We start from the raw sequence: 21,023 nt of genomic DNA on the forward strand, positions 1-21,023 counted from the left end.
AAAAACAACAACACCAACAGATACAAAATCATAAATGAATTGCAACAAATCTGGAGAAAAAACATTGATTTCAATGGTTACCAATGACGTGCAATGAAATTAAATATAAACCAAAGATGCAGTATAAATAAAATTTAAATTGATGATACCGTATGAAATCATTTCAGTTTGAAATTCTGTCAAACATACATCATCCAATCTTATTCAAAAGCTCTTTTTGATAAATCATCACAAATCAATGCTATCTTAACATAAAATTCAAAACCATTTTTAAATGGAATGACTGAAAATAATATTAGAAAATAAGGAAAATGTATTCTGCGTTTACAATGTTAATTAGTTTCAAAATAACTGTCCACCAAAGGAACAAAATATTTTTTCATAAAATTCAATAAGTTTAGCTGGGATACATTTCTACATTTTCTGTAATAAAAGTTTTACTCTATCATTTTGCCATCTCTTTAACTCAAGAACAAATAAGAGATTTTTTTTTTCATCTGTAAACAGAACTCTTAATGCTGTCAAGTTTTGTGGAAAGTAGAAATGCAACTGGCACTAAAACACATCACAACAACAATTACCATTCATAAGCCAATGCTGAATTTTCTTTTTCTGATTCTTAATTACCAATTACAACAAAATTAACCAATCTGATATATATGCAGCCTAAAAAAAAGAAAAAAAAAAAAACCTCCCCACAACCGCCTTTGAAAAACAAACACAAAAACAAACGAAAAAAAAACCAACCAACAACAAAACATTATCTCCTTCCAATCCCTCCCCCACTGCCCTCCTCCTCACGCACACACACACACCAATAAAAGAGCCTTATAAAACTCAACCAAAACCACAAACAGAAAAAAAACAAACTGCCTCCACACCTAAACTACAGCATATGACAGGAACAAGGACAGGATTTTGTCAGCTGGTTACACTGGTTTAACATCCACACTCCCCGACTAGTCAGACTATGTCAGTTACACTGGTTTAACATCCCACTCCCCGACTAGTCAGACTATGTCAGTTACACTGGTTTAACATCCACACTCCCCGACTAGTCAGACTATGTCAGTTACATTGGTTTAACATCCCACTCCCCGACTAGTCAGACTATGTCAGTTACACTGGTTTAACATCCACACTCCCCGACTAGTCAGACTACGTCAGTTACATTGGTTTAACATTCTACTCTCCCGACTAGTAAGACTACGTCAGTTACATTGGTTTAACATTCTACTCTCCGACTAGTAAGACTATGTCAGTTACATTGGTTTAACATTCTACTCTCCGACTAGTAAGACTATGTCAGTTACATTGGTTTAACATCCCACTCCCCGACTAGTAAGACTATGTCAGTTACATTGGTTTAACATCCCACTCCCCGACTAGTAAGACTATGTCAGTTACACTGGTTTAACATCCACACTCCCCGACTAGTAAGACTATGTAAGTTACATTGGTTTAACATCCCACTCCCCGACTAGTAAGACTATGTCAGTTACATTGGTTTAACATCCCACTCCCCGACTAGTCAGACTATGTCAGTTACATTGGTTTAACATCCCACTCCCCGACTAGTAAGACTACGTCAGTTACATTGGTTTAACATTCTACTCCCCGACTAGTAAGACTATGTCAGTTACATTGGTTTAACATTCTACTCTCCAACTAGTAAGACTACGTCAGTTACATTGGTTTAACATTCTACTCCCCGACTAGTCAGACTACGTCAGTTACACTGGTTTAACATCCACTCCCCGACTAGTAAGACTATGTCAGTTACATTGGTTTAACATTCTACTCCCCGACTAGTAAGACTATGTCAGTTACATTGGTTTAACATTCTACTCCCCGACTAGTAAGACTATGTCAGTTACATTGGTTTAACATTCTACTCTCCGACTAGTCAGACTATGTCAGTTACATTGGTTTAACATCCCACTCCCCGACTAGTAAGACTACGTCAGTTACATTGGTTTAACATTCTACTCTCCGACTAGTAAGACTATGTCAGTTACATTGGTTTAACATTCTACTCCCCGACTAGTAAGACTATGTCAGTTACATTGGTTTAACATTCTACTCTCCGACTAGTCAGACTATGTCAGTTACATTGGTTTAACATTCTACTCTCCGACTAGTAAGACTATGTCAGTTACATTGGTTTAACATTCTACTCTCCGACTAGTCAGACTATGTCAGTTACATTGGTTTAACATCCCACTCCCCGACTAGTAAGACTATGTCAGTTACATTGGTTTAACATTCTACTCTCCGACTAGTAAGACTATGTCAGTTACACTGGTTTAACATCCCACTCCCCGACTAGTCAGACTATGTCAGTTACATTGGTTTAACATTCTACTCTCCGACTAGTCAGACTATGTCAGTTACATTGGTTTAACATTCTACTCTCCGACTAGTAAGACTATGTCAGTTACATTGGTTTAACATCCCACTCCCCGACTAGTAAGACTATGTCAGTTACATTGGTTTAACATTCTACTCTCCGACTAGTCAGACTATGTCAGTTACATTGGTTTAACATTCTACTCTCCGACTAGTAAGACTATGTCAGTTACATTGGTTTAACATTCTACTCTCCAACTAGTCAGACTATGTCAGTTACATTGGTTTAACATTCTACTCTCCGACTAGTAAGACTATGTCAGTTACATTGGTTTAACATTCTACTCTCCAACTAGTCAGACTATGTCAGTTACATTGGTTTAACATTCTACTCTCCGACTAGTAAGACTACGTCAGTTACAAAAAGAGGAACAGCAAGAATGGGTCGCAAGTAACTGAGACGAGAATAACAAACTGAGAAAAAGAATGAAAAAAAAAAAAAAATTGTTTGGAAATGACCAGTCTATTTAATCTCTGTTTAACTTCAGCATGAGCCCTGGACTAATTTTATTCCTTCAAATAATGTAACCATCACCGAACAAAGACTCCTGCCCTGACCTTAAGCCCTTGACCTTTAGGCCTTCAGTCAACAGGTCATCAAACTCAAAGCCCTTGACCTTAAGGCCTTCAGCCAACAGGTCATCAAACTCAAAGCCCTTGACCTTTAGGCCTTCAGCCAACAGGTCATCAAACTCAAAGCCCTTGACCTTAAGGCCTTCAACCAAAAGGTCATCAAACTCAAAAGTCCTTGACCTTTAGGCCTTCAGCCAACAGGTCATTAAACTCTAAGCCCTTGACCTTTAGGCCTTCAGCCTGTAGGTCATAAAACTCACTCTACAATAAGCATTTCTGAAAAACACCTCTCAGCTTATTTACCCTCCCCAGGGATGGGTGGAAAAAAAGCATGTGCATTTGCTTATTTCATTACCCGAGTAGAATTTTTTTTTCCCCATTTAATTTTTTTCCCCTTTCATTATGATCTCTTTCGAGTTTCACTTAATCTAAAATGGCAAAACTTTTGTTTCCAGAAACCAATCATTTAAGAGACAAAGAAAGCAGATAATCTGCTTCACGTGTTAAGATTTAATTTTCTAGGTAAGATTCTTCCCTGGTCCCCTCCCCTTATTACAACCTATCTTTTTGCAAAGACAACTGAAGACCAGAGAACTTATGAAAATGGTCACCAAAAAGAAAGAAAGAAAAAAAAAAAAGAATGTAAAGCAAAGCAGAAAATTAAGATGATAATTATGACCAACGGCAATGTTACATAATCTTCAAAATAAAATTCAAAACAACTAAACTTAGAAATCAGATCTCAAGAATGCCATCAAACAGGAAGGCACAAGCTGCCACTGCACAACACAGCGCACCAAGACTTGTTCGGTTCCGCTTTCAGAACGATGAAAAGAAACGGGTTCAGGGGGATGATACAGTTATGGTTCCATCTTTACAAACACCTCCAAGCTTTACAACTTCAAAAAAGTGGGGTTATTTTTTTGTATACACAAGTGAATATGCGAGGCAGCGAGGGGGCGGGGGGCAGAGGCGGGGGAGCAGGTGTATCACTAAGATCCTGATGATTTTTTTTTTGTTTATTTTTTTTTTCTCCTGGAAGCAATAAAGTTTCAAAAGAGACCAGATATTCATTATAACCCCACCCCCCACTGCCCTCAAACAAACAAACAAAAAAACCCAAAAGAAAAAACAACTCCCTCCCTACCCCAAGAATCAGACTGGTAAGATTCTGATTTTGTCTTTTTTTTTCAGTTTAATAATTCTGAATTGTATACACTCACTGGTACAATGGAGATATTTACCTTTATTCTTTAGTACAAGCTTACATACTAGAGAAATTAGGATTTGGACTTTTTCTGTTTCTGTTCATGGTCCCTTGTTGTAATTCAGTAACAAACACAGCAAAAGTAGATTTTAATATCCCAGAATTCATGTTAACATGAATAAAACTGGATCTCAGAATTGCAACTATTTTTCTAAATTACTCTTAAGCATAATCAGCTGATGTGCCCGTGTTGTTCAACAAGATTTTTGACAAACTATAAAACAGCAATCTTAATGCTTTATATTTTCTCACTGAATAATTATTATCGTAATTGATAAAACAAATGAATTTGTTTGAAAATGTTCTGATCACTTATTCGTAAAAATGACCGTTTCCTTTCACTCAGTTCAATCTCCGTCTACAATGAAACAAATCCACCTGAAACTCATTATCAGCTGAATCAGGTCTTCTTTCATATTACCTGATTTCTTTCAGTTTATACATTTTGTTCTTTCACTTCATCTGTCAATGAAACTCAGTACAAACTGAATAAAGTATGCATTTCTTTCATATTAGTTATTTCATTCAATTAAAATATCTTGTCATTTGATCTATCAAGTTATTGTGCACAAGTATAACGAAAGTTATTTACAAATTATATTCATTTCCGAACGTGTCGAAGGAATTGTTAAGAAGCTACAAAGGTCAGATTTATCTTTGAAAAACACTTCCAGGCCAACATGTCTGAAAAGAAAAGGCAGACAGAAAGAGACAGAAGAATGGGGTGGGATGATGATCTGATAAAAAAGGATATGCTTCATGTAAAAACTATCCAATGCACACCCTCCCCAACCCCACCACCCCATTAAAAAAAACCCTACAAAACAACCCTCCAAAGAATATATGTAGTTTTTGCTTTCACACCAGTGTGAAACACCGAGCATCTTCCTCTGCATTTGTAGAAATGGAACCATGAATTAAGCTCACGGTGAACAAAAGAGCACACTATAGGCCCACTGATACAGGTGTATAGCCAGATAAACATATGATACAGATTCAACACGTCAGGGTGCTGCATCACACATCTGAAAGCTTATACCCCATAGTCTATGCTCGTCAACAGTATTTTCTTCCGTGTCTGTTTCTTCCTGCATCTCAATGCCTATCTTTCTGTTACATACTCTCCCCTGAAGAGATTCATATTTGCAAAGTAAATGGCTTAAGTTTTTACATTCCAAACTTCCTTTCAAAACAAAGCCCCTTATATATCATTCTCTCTTTTCTCTCAATTTCCTTTCGAAAAAAACAACAACCTATTCATAAGAATATAAAAGAAACTGCAGAAAGAATTCCGACATTCTTTCTCTATTTCCTTTCAAAAAATATTGTTAACAACACCAAAAAGATACTGCAGAAAGAATTCCGACATTCTTTCTCTATTTCCTTTCCAAAAAATATTGTCACAAAAGATACTGCAGAAAGAATTCCAACATTCTTTCTCTATTTCTTTAAAAAAAATATATTGTTAACAACAAAAAAAAGATACTCCAGAAAGAATTCCAACATTCTTTCTCTATTTCCTGTCAAAAAATATTGTTAACAACAACAAAAAGATACTGCAGAAAGAATTCCGACATTCTTTCTCTATTTTCCTTTCAAAAAATATTGTAAACAACAAAAAGATACTGCAGAAAGAATTCTGACATTCTGTCTCTATTTCCTTTCAAAAAAAAATATTGTTAACAACAAAAAAAAGATACTCCAGAAGAATTCCAACATTCTTTCTCTATTTTCCTTTCAAAAAATATTGTAAACAACAAAAAGATACTGCAGAAAGAATTCCGACATTCTGTCTCTATTTCCTTTCAAAAAAAATATTGTTAACAACAACAAAAAGAAACTGCAGAAAGAATTCCAACATTCTTTCTCTATTTCTTTAAAAAAAAATATTGTTAACAACAACAAAAAGATACTGCAGAAAGAAATCTGACATTTTTTCTCTATTTCCTGTCAAAAAATATTGTTAACAACAACAAAAAGATACTGCAGAAAGAATTCCGACATTCTTTCTCTATTTCCTTTCAAAAAATATTGTTAACAACAACAAAAAGATACTGCAGAAAGAATTCCGACATTCTTTCTCTATTTTCCTTTCAAAAAATATTGTAAAGAACAAAAAGATACTGCAGAAAGAATTCCGACATTCTTTCTCTATTTTCCTTTCAAAAAATATTGTTAACAACAATGAACAAAAAGATACTGCAGAAAGAAATCTGAGTCATCATAGACAACTGAGAAAAAAACAAACAATAACAACAGCCTTTGACACCAACATTAACTAATTAATTATCTTAAAAATAAAACAAAAAACAACACATCCCCCCTCCCCTCCCCTCCAAAAAGACTATTTCTCCCTAACTCTATCTTATCATTTCAGACTCTTTTTTTTCTTCTAAAATATGCACTATATATTCAGAACAAAGCTTGTCTTTTCCCTCCTGCCCCCATTCTCTTTCCACCATATTTCTCTGACTCTTAAAAACCTGGATTGTGGAAGTTGACTGCTATAAAAACATGAACTTCCCATCTAAATCTGACTCTCTTAAAAACCTGGATTGTGAAAGTTGACTGCTATAAAAACATGAAATTCCCTCCATCTAAATCTCTGACTCTCTCTTAAAAACCTGGATTGTGAAAGTTGACTGCTATAAAAACATGAACCCCCCCCCCCCCATCTAAATCTCTCTCTCTCTTAAAAACCTGGATTGTGAAAGTTGACTGCTATAAAAACATTAACTTCCCCCCATCTAAATCTGACTCTCTCTTAAAAACCTGGACTGTGAAAGTTGACTGCTATAAAAACATGAACTTCCCTCATCTAAATCTCTCTCTCTTAAAAACCTGGATTGTGAAAGTTGACTGCTATAAAAACATGAACTTCCCCCCCATCTAAATCTCTCTCTCTCTTAAAAACCTGGATTGTGAAATTTGACTGCTATAAAAACATGAACTACCCTCCATCTAAATCTCTCTCTTAAAAACCTGGATTGTGAAAGTTGACTGCTATAAAAACATGAACTTCCCCCCATCTAAATCCGACTCTCTTAAAAGCCTGGATTGTGAAAGTTGACTGCTATAAAAACATGAACTTCCCCCAATCTAAATCTCTCTCTCTCTTAAAAACCTGGATTGTGAAAGTTGACTGCTTAAAACATGAACTTCCCCACATCTAAATCTGACTCTCTTAAAAACCTGGATTGTGAAAGTTGACTGCTATAAAAACATGAACCCCCCCCCCCCCCCCCCCCCAATCTAAATCTCTCTCTCTCTTAAAAACCTGGATTGTGAAAGTTGACTGCTATAAAAACATGAACGTCCCTCCATCTAAATCTGACTCTATCTTATAGGCCTGGATTGTAAATTAAATACTCAAAAAACATTAAAACATTTGACTTCCCTTCATCTCTCTTTGAATCTCTCTTAAAATCCTGGATTGCAGTTTGACTGCTAAAAAAAATGTTCCCTTCCCTCTATCGTTGACTCTGTCTTGAAAGCCTGGATTGTAAGCTGAATGCTAACCCCCCCCCCAAAAAAAACCACATTCACTTCCCTTCATCTATATCTGACTCTCCCTTTAAAGACTGGATTGTAAGTTGACTGCTATAAAAAAAAAACATAATAATGAAAGAAAAAAAAAACCTTCAAAGACCTCTGTTAGCCCACTGCAGTGAAGTGCTGCTTTTCACCAGGACCAAACATTGCAGGTGAACACACACACTGATCACTGACACATTAAAACAAACACTGTACCAGAACACTGAGGTCAACTTGTCATGAGAATAAACAGAACGAGACAAAGTAAAGAAAACAACAACACAGGAACGAGAAAGAGAAACTATTAAAGAAATCTTTAACAGAGAGAGAGGCTATCTTTATAAGTCAAAATCAAACTATTCGCACTGCCACCAACCATGAGCTTTTATCTACATAATCACAATCGCCACAGGGTTTTTTTTTTTTGTTTTTTTTTCGGACAAAGAAGACAGACAAACATTCACATGGAATGCAATGTGAAAGACCTGCAAAGCTTCATCAAAGGTTAGAGTTCCCGTAGCCTTTTAAGGCCATCGGGGCAGTGAGTTCATATCCACCGTCTTCATTAACAACTGCGTTAAAAATCCAAACACTGTGTGCAGACATCACTTTTGACTGGAAATCATTAGTAAACATTGGCAAACACTTATAAAAACCAAACACATTCCAATTTAGCATCCTAAAACAATTTTAACAAGCTTAGGCAGAAAGACTCAAGAAATCCCAGATGTAATTCTTCAAACACAAATCACACCTACTATACAATATCCCATAAAATCAACCATCAAGTTAAATTCCAAACAATTCACAGAAAGAAACACTCTGAAATCAAAGCCATTCATAATCAAAACCCCACAAGTTTCATAAAATGTTAAGTCTAGAAGATCTAAAACATGTATAAAGAAATTTTCTATTGAAATTAGCATTAATCCCCCAAAACAGACTGGAAAACCCACAAAGTTTTCACAAAATGCTAAGCTCAGACAGAAAAGAACCTTGAGGAAAGAATTACCCAAGAAATATTCTAAACATAAGAAAAAAGAAGAAGAAGAAGAAAAAAAAAAAAAAAGCCACCAACCCACAATCTGAGAAATAAAACAAAAAACAACTCAACAACCCACAGTCTTATGAAATTCTTTTCAAAATTTCAAAATGGATATATCTTCAATGATAAATGGGGGGAATGGGGGTGGAGGGGTGGGGGTGGGGGCAAGGCAAGAAGTAGGAATCCAAGCAGGGGGAGGGAAGGGGGGGGAGAGGGGGGGTTACTTCGTGCCATGATGTATTTCAACAGCCGCAGCAGCAGAGACTTACTTAAAAGCGAAGGCCACCAGGGCACAGATGACCACCGTGGCATCCAGAATGTTCCACAGGTCTCGGCAGTACGACCCCGGGTGAAGCAACACCCCAAGGTCGATGATCTTGCACACACACACACAAAATATATGAGTCACAATATTAATCAATTAATTCAGATACTTCTACCCAACGTGCAGCAACACCCCAAGGTTGATGATCTTACACACACACACACACAATATATATATAAGTCACAATATTAATCAATTAATTCAGATACTTGTACCCAATGTGTAACAACACCCCAAGGTCGGTGATGTTGCAGACACACACAAAATATATGAGAGTCATAAAACAGAACAACATCTTTTTTGTTCATGGGCTGCAAACTCCCACACGTTCACTTTCCATACTGCACACATGCTGACCTAGGAGATAGGAAAAATCTCCACCCTTTACCCACCAGGTGCCATTACAAAGATTTGAATCTGGGATCCTCAGATTGAAGGTCCAACGCTTTAACCACTCGGCTATTGTGCCCGTCATACTATTGATCAATTAAAACAGATATGTATACCCTGGGTGCAGTAACACCCCAAAGTCAATTATCTTGCACACACACACACACACACACAATATATATATATATATATATATATATAGAGAGAGAGAGAGAGAGAGAGAGAGAGAGAACGAACGAACAAAATTGTTTTAATGAACTTAGGCCATGGACCACAATTCAAAACCAGGGGACTGGGGGTGGGCATGGGAAGGGGTATTATAACACTTGAATAGATGACACAATATCATAATATTTATGGACTTGACATTAATTCTACTTAATTAGGTCTGAGTATATGATTTCTCCTTTTGATCGCATGGAAAATAAATTTTGATACATGGAAATTTCTCTGCTTGTTGTTTGATCGGAGAAGTGAACTAAGAGACATGTTTAAAGAGTCTTGAAGAAATTTTGTCCGTAAATCATTATATACAGAACAAACAAACAACAAATGGTATTCATCTTCTAGTTCACCTTGGCAAAAAGGACAATGCTTTAAAACATCATTTTCAGTGTACCTATATATATATATATATATATATATAGAGAGAGAGAGAGAGAGAGAGAGAGAGAGAGAGAGAGAGAGAGAGAAAGAGATAGATAGACAGATATATGAGTCACAATATTGTTCAACTGATACAGATACTTATACCCTGCATTCAGTAACACCCCAAGGTCGATGATATTGTACACACACAAAAACTATATGAGAGTCACAATATTTATCAATTTATACAGATACTTATATAGTGCCTGAAAGAAACCCATAAACATCAGTCGGCTCCACCGAAGTAGGCAGCCTGTTGTGCAAATGTCTCGGAGTTTGTAAAGCGCTGGAGCTTGGTCTGAGACCAAGGATAGGCACTATGTAAGTATCCATATCATCATCATAACTTACACAGACTACACTGAAATGATAACTGCTTACTCACTCTCTCTCTCTCTCATACACACACATACATGCTCTCTCTCACACCCTCTCACACACATACAAATTTTTTTTTTTATCTCATTCTCTCACAAAGTTTTTTTCTGCCATCCTCTCTAACTCTCTTTCTCTCTCATATACACACATACATGCTCTCTCTCACACCCTCTCACACACATACAACTTTTTTTTTATGTCATTCTCTCACAAAGTTTTTTCTGCCATCCTCTCTAACTCTCTCTCTTTCTCTCTCATATACACATACATACACACTCTCACTCTCTCTCCCTTGTAATAGATGTAGATTAGCGAGGACAGATTGGAAGAATAGGTTATGCCTAAAATCTTAATCCTTGAATAAAAACGTTTTGAGTTCTGAGTTCTGAGTTCCCTCTCTCTCACACACACACTCAAAGCGTTTTTGGTCATACTCTCACAAAGCTTTTTCTGTCATGCTCTCTCTCTCTCACACTCTCTCTCTCATACACACATACAAATACTCTCTCTCTCTCTCTTTTTCTCTCACATATACATCTCTCTCTTTCTCTCATATACACATACACACACATGCTCTCTTTCTCTCTCCTTCTCTCTGTCTCTCTTTCTCTCATATACACATACACACACATGCTCTCTTTCTCTCTCCTTCTCTCTGTCTGTCTACCTTTCTCTCATATCCACATACAAACACACACACACTCTCTCTCTCTCACCCTCTCTCCCACACCCACCACACTCACCTTGAGGATCATCTCAATGGTGAACACCCCGGTGAAGACGTAGTCAAAGTAGTTGAGGATCTCGTTGCGCTGGGAGTTTTCCCGCACTGGGTCTTCCGCTGCCAGGGCCACACTGCTGGCGCTGATGACGATCATGATGAACAGGTCAAAGTACCGCAGGTTCACCACAAAGTGACAGAACCGACGGAAGCTAGAAAACCAAAAGAACAGAAAGAAACGGAATCAGCGACCCGTGGGAACGAACAGTGCAGGGTCTCCTCTAGTACGTGAATAAATTTCCATTTATTGTTCCGTATCACAGGTTCACCACAAAGTGACAGAACCACCGGAAGCTAGAAAATCAAAAAGAACTTCTTCTTCTTCTGCGTTCACTCGTATGCACACGAGTGGGCTTTTACGTGTATGACCGTTTTTACCCAGCCATGTAGGCAGCCATACTCCGTTTTCGAGGGTGTGCATGCTGGGTATGTTCTTGTTTCCATAACCCACCGAACGCTGATATGGATTACAGGATCTTTAATGTGCGTATTTGATCTTCTGCTTGCATATACACACGAAAGGGGTTCAGGCACTAGCAGGTCTGCACATATGTTGACCTGGGAGATCGTAAAAATCTCCACCCTTTACCCACCAGGCGCCGTCACCGTGATTCGAACCCGGGACCCTCAGATCGACAGTCCAACGCTTTAACCACTGGGCTATTGTGCCCGTCAATCAAAAAGAAATGGAATCAGCAGCAGGTGGGAATAGTGCAGGGTCTCCACTAGTATGTGAATAGATTCCCAATTTTTGTTTAAATTTAGGGGATGGGCTTGTAATGAAGGCGCTCAAGAGCCTGATTTTTACGGTACCTCTGCCCATGCAAGCGCGCCATTTCAGTTTCCAAGTATGCGTCATTACCTTAGTGCAAATCCATATATGCTCCACCGCATCTGCTAGGCAGATGCCTGACCAGTAGCATAACCCAACACGCTTAAGTCAGGCCTCAAATGCATGCATGTATATTTGTGTAAAGATCAGAGTGGATTCCTTCTACAGACTTTTACCAGAAGACAACGCTCTCGTTGCTGTAGATTCTTTTTGAGTGGGCCAAGTGTTTGCTGCACACGGGACCTCGGCTTATCGTGTCGTCCAAATGACTAGACGCTCAGTTTGATTTTCAAATCAAACTTGGAAGAAAGGGCAAAAGTGGGATTCGATTCGAACCCAGACCTTCAAGGACTCTGTATTGGCAGATGAGCATCATAACCATTCCGCAACCATCATCCAAGGGGAAGGGAGGAGAGGACAGGAGAGGACAGGAGAGGAGAGGACAGAAGAGGAGAGGAGACAGAAGAGGAGAGGAGAGGACAGGAGAGGAGAGGAGAGGAGAGGACAGAAGAGGAGAGGAGACAGAAGAGGAGAGGAGAGGAGAGAGGAGAGGAGAGGCAGAGGACAGGAGAGGAGAGGAGAGCAGAGGACAGGAGAGGAGAGGAGAGGAGAGGACAGGAGAGGAGAGGACAGGAGAGGACAGGAGAGGAGAGGACAGAAGAGGAGAGGAGACAGAAGAGGAGAGAAGAGGAGAGGCAGAGGACAGGAGAGGAGAGGAGAGCAGAGGAGAGGAGAGGAGAGGAGAGGAGAGGAGAGGAGAGGAGAGGACAGGAGAGGACAGGAGAGGAGAGGAGAGGAGAGGAGAGGAGAGGACAGGAGAGGAGAGGAGAGGACAGGGGAGGAAAGGAGAGGACAGGGGAGGAGAGGAGAGGAGAGGAGAGGACAGGACAGGAGAGGAGAGGACAGGAGAGGACAGGACAGGAGAGGAGAGGAGAGGACAGGGGAGGAGAGGAGAGGAGAGGAGAGGAGAGGAGAGGAGAGGAGAGGACAGGAGAGGAGAGGAGAGGACAGGAGAGGAGAGCAGAAGACAGGAGAGGAGAGGCAGAGGACAGGACAGGAGAGGACAGGAGAGAGGAGAGGAGGGGAGAGGAGAGGACAGGAGAGAGGAGAGGAGAGGAGAGGACAGGAGAGGAGAGGACAGGAGAGGAGAGGAGAGGACAGGAGAGGAGAGGCAGAGGAGAGGACAGGAGAGGAGAGGACAGGAGAGGAGAGCAGAGGAGAGGAGAGGCAGAGGACAGGACAGGAGAGGAGAGAAGAGGACAGGAGACAGGAGAGGCAGAGGAGAGTAGAGGCAGAGGACAGGACTCACGGGTTGGTGGGCCCGAAGACGAACATGGAGCTGTAGGGCAGCATGGGCTTGGGGCCAGAGGAGCCCCCCCCTCCCCCGTTGTTGTCACCCCCCTCACTGGCGGGGTTGGTCTGTGGCTGGATGTCGATGGTGCTGCTGCTGCTGGTGCTTGCTGCAATGAGAGGAAACGGATCAACCTTGTTCATATCTATCTAGCCACCTATCGATATATATATATATATATATATATATATATATATAGAGAGAGAGAGAGAGAGAGAGAGAGAGAGAGAGAGAGAGAGAGAGAGAGAGAGAGAGAGAGAGTGTGTGTATGTTGGGTGGGGGTCAGTGGGAGTGTGTGTGCGTGCGTGTGTGTGTGTGCGTACATGCGTGCGTGTGCGTGTGTGCGGGCGTGTGTGTGTGTGTGTGTGTTGTGACTGTGTGTGTGAGTGAGTGAGTGTGAGAGTCTGAGAGCATGTGTGTGTGTGTGTGTGAGTGTGCACGCGAGTGTGAGTTGTGTGCATGCGTGCGCATGTGTATACAGACTCCGCAAAAAGCAAAGGATGGCTCCATAAAAATAGGTAAGCTTTCATAAAATCTTTTTAGAAAATAGAGATACAATTTAAAAATCATGAAGGCTGCTGCTTATATGGTCTGCCACTGGCCTCTTGTTGGTTACATACACAGTGGATACACCAGCAGCTGTTTCAGGCACACACGCAGCAAGAACAGTTTCAAACATGTGACTGAAAAATCAATGTCTTTTAGCCAAAAACTGACAGTGATTCGGTGGTTCATAAACAACAGCTGCGGGTGATTATGGTATGAAAATGACGTGCGCTGCAAGAAAGAACCTTTGGTATTTGAGTGGAGCCGATTACAACAGGCGCGTACGCAGAAAATTCCGCATCATTTCACCATGTAATGTATCAGGCATATAAATCGGCTCTCTCCCTTTATCTTTCTTTCCAACTTTCTTTCTTTCCTCCCCCCCCCCCCACCACCACCCGTCCCACCTCACTGTTTCCTTCTGATCTACTTATTTCATTCCTCTGTACACATCTTTGCAGAGTTGTGTTGTAATGATGAAAGAGGTTTTGTTTGGTTGTTACCCACTTTTGTCCCCCCACCCCCACGCCCCTCCAAAAATCTATCTATCTAAACATTTGCTTCATCTTTAAACATAGTCTCAATCATTCTATTTCTTTTTTTTTTTTTTTTTTACCAAACACTGGCGTCTCAAACTGCTACACCATCTACTGTCTTTTTTGAAGTCTCTGTATACTGGACATATTAAAGACACAGAGCAAGGGCGAAACAGACGGACAGAGAATCTAACACACACACACACAGACACACACACAGAGGGTGGAGTAAGTACAGGATGGAGGCAGGAGGTAAACAGAGTGGAGGGGTGGGAGAGAGAGGCACAGACAGTGGGTAGATGTATGATAGTCAGTCATGTCCGACCATCAGAACAGCAGAGACAGTGGGTAGATGTATGATAGTCAGTCATGTCCAACCATCAGAACAGCAGAGACAGTGGGTAGATGTATGACAGTCATGTCCAACCATCAGAACAGCAGAGGAGGCACATTCATGATAAGTGAATCGGTGACAAAATTCCCTTTGCTAAACCCTGTAGTCCATGGCACAAGAATGGCCATTTCTTGTCTTCTTTTTCAAATTCTGCACAGCTTCATTCATGGTAAGTGAATCAATACATTTTGTTTTCAAGATGAATGATAATCAGTCGTATCCGACTATGACCATTAGAGCAGCAGAGGAGGCAACTGCCGTCCCAACTATCTGGGCTAGAATTTGATTATAGTGGAGAGTGTCTTGCCCAAGTTACATCCCCACTCTCTCGGCCAAGAGGGTTTTAGGACGGTCAATGGTGGGACGGTTCCCAAAGACCAACTAGCCCCCAAGGCTGTAGCACCATGAGCCAGTGCCACCTTGCCTCCTAATTTCAGAGCCATAGTCCTTCACATAAGACTAAGCTGTAAATGACTTCCCATTATAGTGGAGAAACCACTGATCATACATCTCTCACTTTGCTGCTGGCCCAGCTGTAGGCTGTCAATCGGTGAAACAAAGAGAACAGTCTGGCTGGGGAAAAAGGGAAGAGTACGAAGAGAATGATAAAAACAAACAGGAAGGAAAGTGAACAGTAAGACAGAGAGAGAGAAAAGAGAGAGAGAGAGAGAATGGAAAGACGAAGAAAGGGAGAAAGAAAGGCACTCAAGGAGAAAGAGATGAAGAAAGGCAAAGAGAAGAAAGCTTCAAACACACACACACACACAAACACAGGCTTATAACAGTACAGGCTTGTCTACCTGTTGAGTTTGCAAGTGTTTTTATTTAGTTTGTTTTGCATATGCCTGCCGTACTGCCGCACAGTTAGTTTCAGTGTGTGTACCCCATACGCTGAGAAGTTTACAGAGGTCGAGACATATCCACCCCTTTGAGCGCTCCAAAATGGAAATTTTCATCCCATTCTGGTGTGGAAAAAAATTGTGTGTGCGTGCGTGCGTGTGAGTGTGTGTGTCTGCATGCGTGCGTGCGTGCATGTGTGTGTGTGTGCGTGTGTGTGTGTGTGTGTGAGAGTGCGTGTGTCTGCGTGCATGCCTGTGTGTGCGCGTGTGCGTGTGCGTGTGTGTGTGTTCACGCGAGTGCATGCGTGCGTGCGTGTGTGCATCCCCCCTTTCAATTCTCTCTTGGATGAACAAGAACAAATCCCAATCAGATCAGCTTCAATTCTGTGAAAAGTGGAATGATGAAAGAGAAGAGTGCACGAAATAAAGTACAAATCGGAGGAAAAAAAGAAAAGATTTACATAAAAAAACAAACCAACACATGCACCCATAAGTGCCGATATAGTTCAGGAGGGGGGAAAAAAGAGTGCAAAACTTCCTTAACTGACACAAGCAAAGTGCATCATCATCACCACATGACCGCAAGAAAAAAGCTGCAAAAAGTCATCCACTGATCCTGGCGAGCTGACTGATTAAATTTTCCATCTGACATCAGTTTTACTTTCTGCTGAAGTGTTCTTCTTCTTCTGCATTTGAAAGCTGAAACTCCCATGTTCACTCGTATACATGCATGACTGGGCTGTTATGTGCAGAACCATTTGCAGGCAGCCATACTCCATGTGCGTTGGGGCTCATGTACGTTTTATGTGTATTTGACTGTGCTTTCATACCTGTGAAACTGCATGTTTGGTACATATCTGTTATGCATGTGTGGGGTGTATGTGTGAATGTGTGTCTTGATGTTTTACATTTATTTGGTTATTCATCATCACTGTTGTCTTATTTATTTATTTATTATTATTATTACTACTACTATCTTTTTTTTATATTATAATCAGTATTTATTTATTTATTGATGTACGCTTATCTAATATTTATTCACCTTTTTTTTTTTTTTTTTTTTTTCAAGGCATGACTAAGCACGTTGGGTTACGCTGCTGGTCAGGCATCTGCTTGGCAGATGTGGTGTAGCGTATATGGATTTGTCCGAACGCAGTGACGCCTCCTTGAGCTACTGAAACTGAAACATACTCCATTTTCAAGGAAGTATGCTGGGTATGTTCTTTGCTTCCATGACCCATGGAACGCTGATATGGATTACAGGATCTCCAACATGCTTGTTTGATCTTCTGCATGTCCAAACACACGAAGGGGGTTCAGACGCTAGCAGGTCTGCACAAATGTTGACCTGGGAGATGGGGGGGGGGGGGGGGGGGGGGGAATCGCCACCCTTCACCCACCAAGTGCACCAAGCTGGGGATCGAACTCAGGAAACTCAGATGAGAAATGCAGCGCTCTAACCACTCGGCCATCACGTCTGCTGCTGCAGCCTTCAAAAAGCATGCACCTCTTCCCATGCCCCCCCCTGTGGTCATCTGCTCGACTGTTTCCCCAATGCCCAGGAAAAAGAGAAAAGGAAAAACGGGCAACGGAGAGTGAAACACACAGGTGCATCTTTACAATACGACTGACACATGCACTCAACAAAGCTCGCATCTAAAGTCATCGTCTGCGCATCTGCACATGTGAGGGAGGAGTAACTGCGGGTACGGTGCAACTGCATAACAGTGTGTGTGTGTGTGTGTGTGTGTGTGTGTGTGTGTGTGTGGACATGTTCTCATATATGTGTGTGCCCATGCAATCATCTGTGTGTGTGTGTGTGTGCATGTGCGCGCGCGCATGCATGCTGCGTCTGAAAGTACATGCTTTGTGTAAACCAAAGCAAAACATATGACTAGCAAATTGAAATTGAAGTGTTAAAAAAAAAAAAAAAAAAAAAAAAAAAAATCAACAAAAAGATGAGAAAATTATCAGAACTGAACAAATTATTCACACACAAAAAAAACTTCCAATATCAAGAAAACAATATCCTTTTCTGACATCTACGCATAAAAAAAATTAAAAAAAGATGACAAGATTGGTATCTTAAAGTGCATGTCACTGTACACCAGGGTCAAGGACACTCAGGCAGCAACAGACACACCTGAAGAAGAGAGAAGTATACACCATACAAGGAAAGACAGAAACAGGAGAACCATGACCAAAAAGAGAAGATAAAAAAAAAAAAACAAGAAGAGGAAGGTAAGAAGAAACACCCAAATCCCTATCATTGGAGCGCTGGGTAAAACAATAAACAAATTAATAAAATCAACAAACCTGACTAAAATACTGTTCAGACAATGAAATCCACCACACAGAGAAGATTTCAATACATAACTATGGACTTTACAGCAAATGATACAATTCCAGCCCGATCATGAAGATACAATGCCTTTCCAAAAGATACAGCCAGTAAAACACTTTATACTGTAAAAAGTGAAAGTCCTATGAACAGAAGAAGCCCAGTTACCTGGAGACACCCAAGGTGTTTGTAACGATCCTGTCCACTCGTTATCTCCCATAATAATCTTCCAGTAACTTTGAAAGTTAAAAGCAAGCGCCTCTCTTTCAGACTTTGGAGACTTTTGCTTGGGACCTCCGGTTTTACAGCTCTCTGAGTGTCCCTTATCAATGTGCACAACCCTGAAGGTAAAAGAAATCTTTTTACACCAACACCAATTAAATGCTTCGCAACAACACGGGTGCAATAGCCGAGTGGTTAAAGCGTTGGACTTTCAATCTGAGGGTCCCGGGTTCGAATCTTGGTAACGGCGCCTGGTGGATAAAGGGTGGAGATTTTTACGATCTCCCAGCTCAACATATGTGCAGACCTGCTAGTGCCTGAACCCCCTTCGTGTGTATATGCAAGCAGAAGATCAAATACGCACGTTAAAGATCCTGTAATCCATGTCAGCGTTCGGTGGGTTATGGAAACAAGAACATACCCAGCATGCACGCCCCAGAAAGCGGAGTATGGCTGCTTACATGGCAGGGTAAATAAATAAAAACGGTCATACACGTAAAACGTTACATGTCTGTCTGAGTGTGTACACGTGTGCGTCTGAAATCTGATTGAATGACACAGGAAACGAATGATGAGCGCCCAGTGGCAGCCGTCAGTCGGCTCTACCCAGGTAGGCAGCCTGTGGTGCAAATGTCCCTGTGTTTGTAAAGTGCTTAGAGCTTGGTCTCTGACCGAGGATAGGCGCTATATAAGTATCCACATCAATCAATCAATCAAACACTCTTCACTTCTGTCTCTGACACATGACATCAGAATTCCCAGCTGTCAAGTTTGCACAACTGTTTTCCTAAATTGCCGGATCCTTCTCTGGTTCATCGATGAATATGGTACAACACTCTCACTTTACTGTTCTGTAGTATAGACCTCCTCTGGATTCCATTTAGTTCACCTTGCTACCATGGTCTTTCTGTTCAGCTTTGACTTGCTATGATGGTCATTTAGTTCTGATCCAGTCTGATACTATGGTCATTCAGTTAAGCTTTGACTTACCACTATGGTCTTTCATTTCAGTATTAATTTGTTACTATGGTCTTTCAGTTCAGCTTCGACTTGCTACTATGGTCTATAAGTTCATCTTCAATTTGCTACTAGATATGGTCTTTCATTTCAGCTGTAATATGCAACTAAGGTCAAACAGATGCACAGTAGAGGTTTTCTTGACTTTAAAACACCAATTTTAGTCACCACGATTAGCAAGTTTCAATATGTTTACTGAGGTCTGTATCTTGTTAAGTCAAAATTGTATCAACGTTGCTTCCATTATCATAATCATAAGACAAATGAAAGACAATAATAATCCCCATTACCAAAATGTATAATACATTACGATACAATTCAGCCAGTTAGAAAAAAAAAAAAAAGAGTCCGACATAGATGAGCCAGCAACGTCTAATTAAATATATTCATGTGTGCGTACCTGTCTAAGAGACACACAAACAAACCAAAAACCCAAATCCCAACAACAACAAAACAACTAGTCCCACACCCAAAGTTGAATAATATCTACAAACTTCTGACTCCTGGCTCAATTCATAACATCATAAATAAATATAACAGAACACAAGTCAACAATGAAATATACACACAACAATAACGTCAGATGAAATGATCTAAAAATAAAATACAAGGGCAGGATAAGAGTGTAGAAAACTCGTGAGAAGAGAAGGACGAAAAGAGAGAGGGGCAAGAAAGTCATAACCCTTCACCTTTACCTTGAATCCTAGCTCTTTTCGCTGAAGCATTGTGAGGAGGAGAATCATAACAGTTTATAATCTTTCTGTTTTAAAATCTACTTGAATTATATCCAGTACAGTTCCATACACACACACACACACATATATATATATAAACTATATCTAGATTTTTTTCCCCTGTTCTTTTATGAACGCACACACGCTCCCAACACATACAACATCCATCTCCCTTTCCCCCAACACTCCTCCTCCAGACACCACCCCGCATACCCTTCACTCTTCCCCCCTCACCACCACCAGCACCCCACCTCCTCATCACCCAACCTCCTCCTCCTCCATCATCCAACCAACACCCAAGCCCTGAAAAACTTGATCTGAGGTTGTTAAACACCACTCAACCCACTACAATCACAAGTTAAGCGTGACGGGATACCAATTCAACACAATCCCTACCTCTTTCTCCACTCCATCGATCAAGCCTACAGACTCCACCACAACCCTATCCCCCCCCTCCCCTGCCCCCTTTCCCCTCCTGAATCCCTCCGTCCCACCCTCCCTCCCAACCCCTCAACCACCACCACCACACCCCTCTTCCTTCACCAAGAACCAAGACCTTGAACAACTTGACCTTAGGTCGTTAAACTCCACTTGATCAATCAAACCTACAGACTCCAACTCCCCCCCAAACGCACATGAATCCCTCCCTCACTCCCCCATCCCCTCCCCTTCCCCGAACCTCCAACCACCACCACCACACTCCCCTCCTTCACCAAGAACCAAGGCCCTGAACAACTTGACCTCAGGTCGTTAAACTCCACACGATCCATCAAACCTACACCCCCAAACACACCCGGATCCCCCCATCCCCACCCCCTCAACCACCACCATCACACCCTCCTCCTTCACCAAGAACTGAAC

General features: G+C 40.8%; 1 protein-coding gene across 1 annotated transcript in view; it reads right to left on the minus strand.

Annotated features, from left to right (window-relative positions):
- Positions 1-21,023, minus strand: part of LOC143289786 (voltage-dependent calcium channel type A subunit alpha-1-like) — a 160,923-nt gene that overhangs the window by 93,438 nt on the left and 46,462 nt on the right. Inside the window, exons 20-22 of the mRNA XM_076598918.1 lie at positions 13,492-13,642; positions 11,313-11,502; positions 9,098-9,204 (exon numbers count right to left, since the gene is read on the minus strand). Of these exons, the coding sequence (XP_076455033.1) occupies positions 9,098-9,204; positions 11,313-11,502; positions 13,492-13,642 (448 nt within the window). The remainder of the gene's footprint in view (positions 1-9,097; positions 9,205-11,312; positions 11,503-13,491; positions 13,643-21,023) is intronic.

Source organism: Babylonia areolata, chromosome 14 (genome assembly GCF_041734735.1).
Source record: "Babylonia areolata isolate BAREFJ2019XMU chromosome 14, ASM4173473v1, whole genome shotgun sequence".
Classification (NCBI taxonomy): Eukaryota; Metazoa; Mollusca; class Gastropoda; order Neogastropoda; family Buccinidae; genus Babylonia; species Babylonia areolata.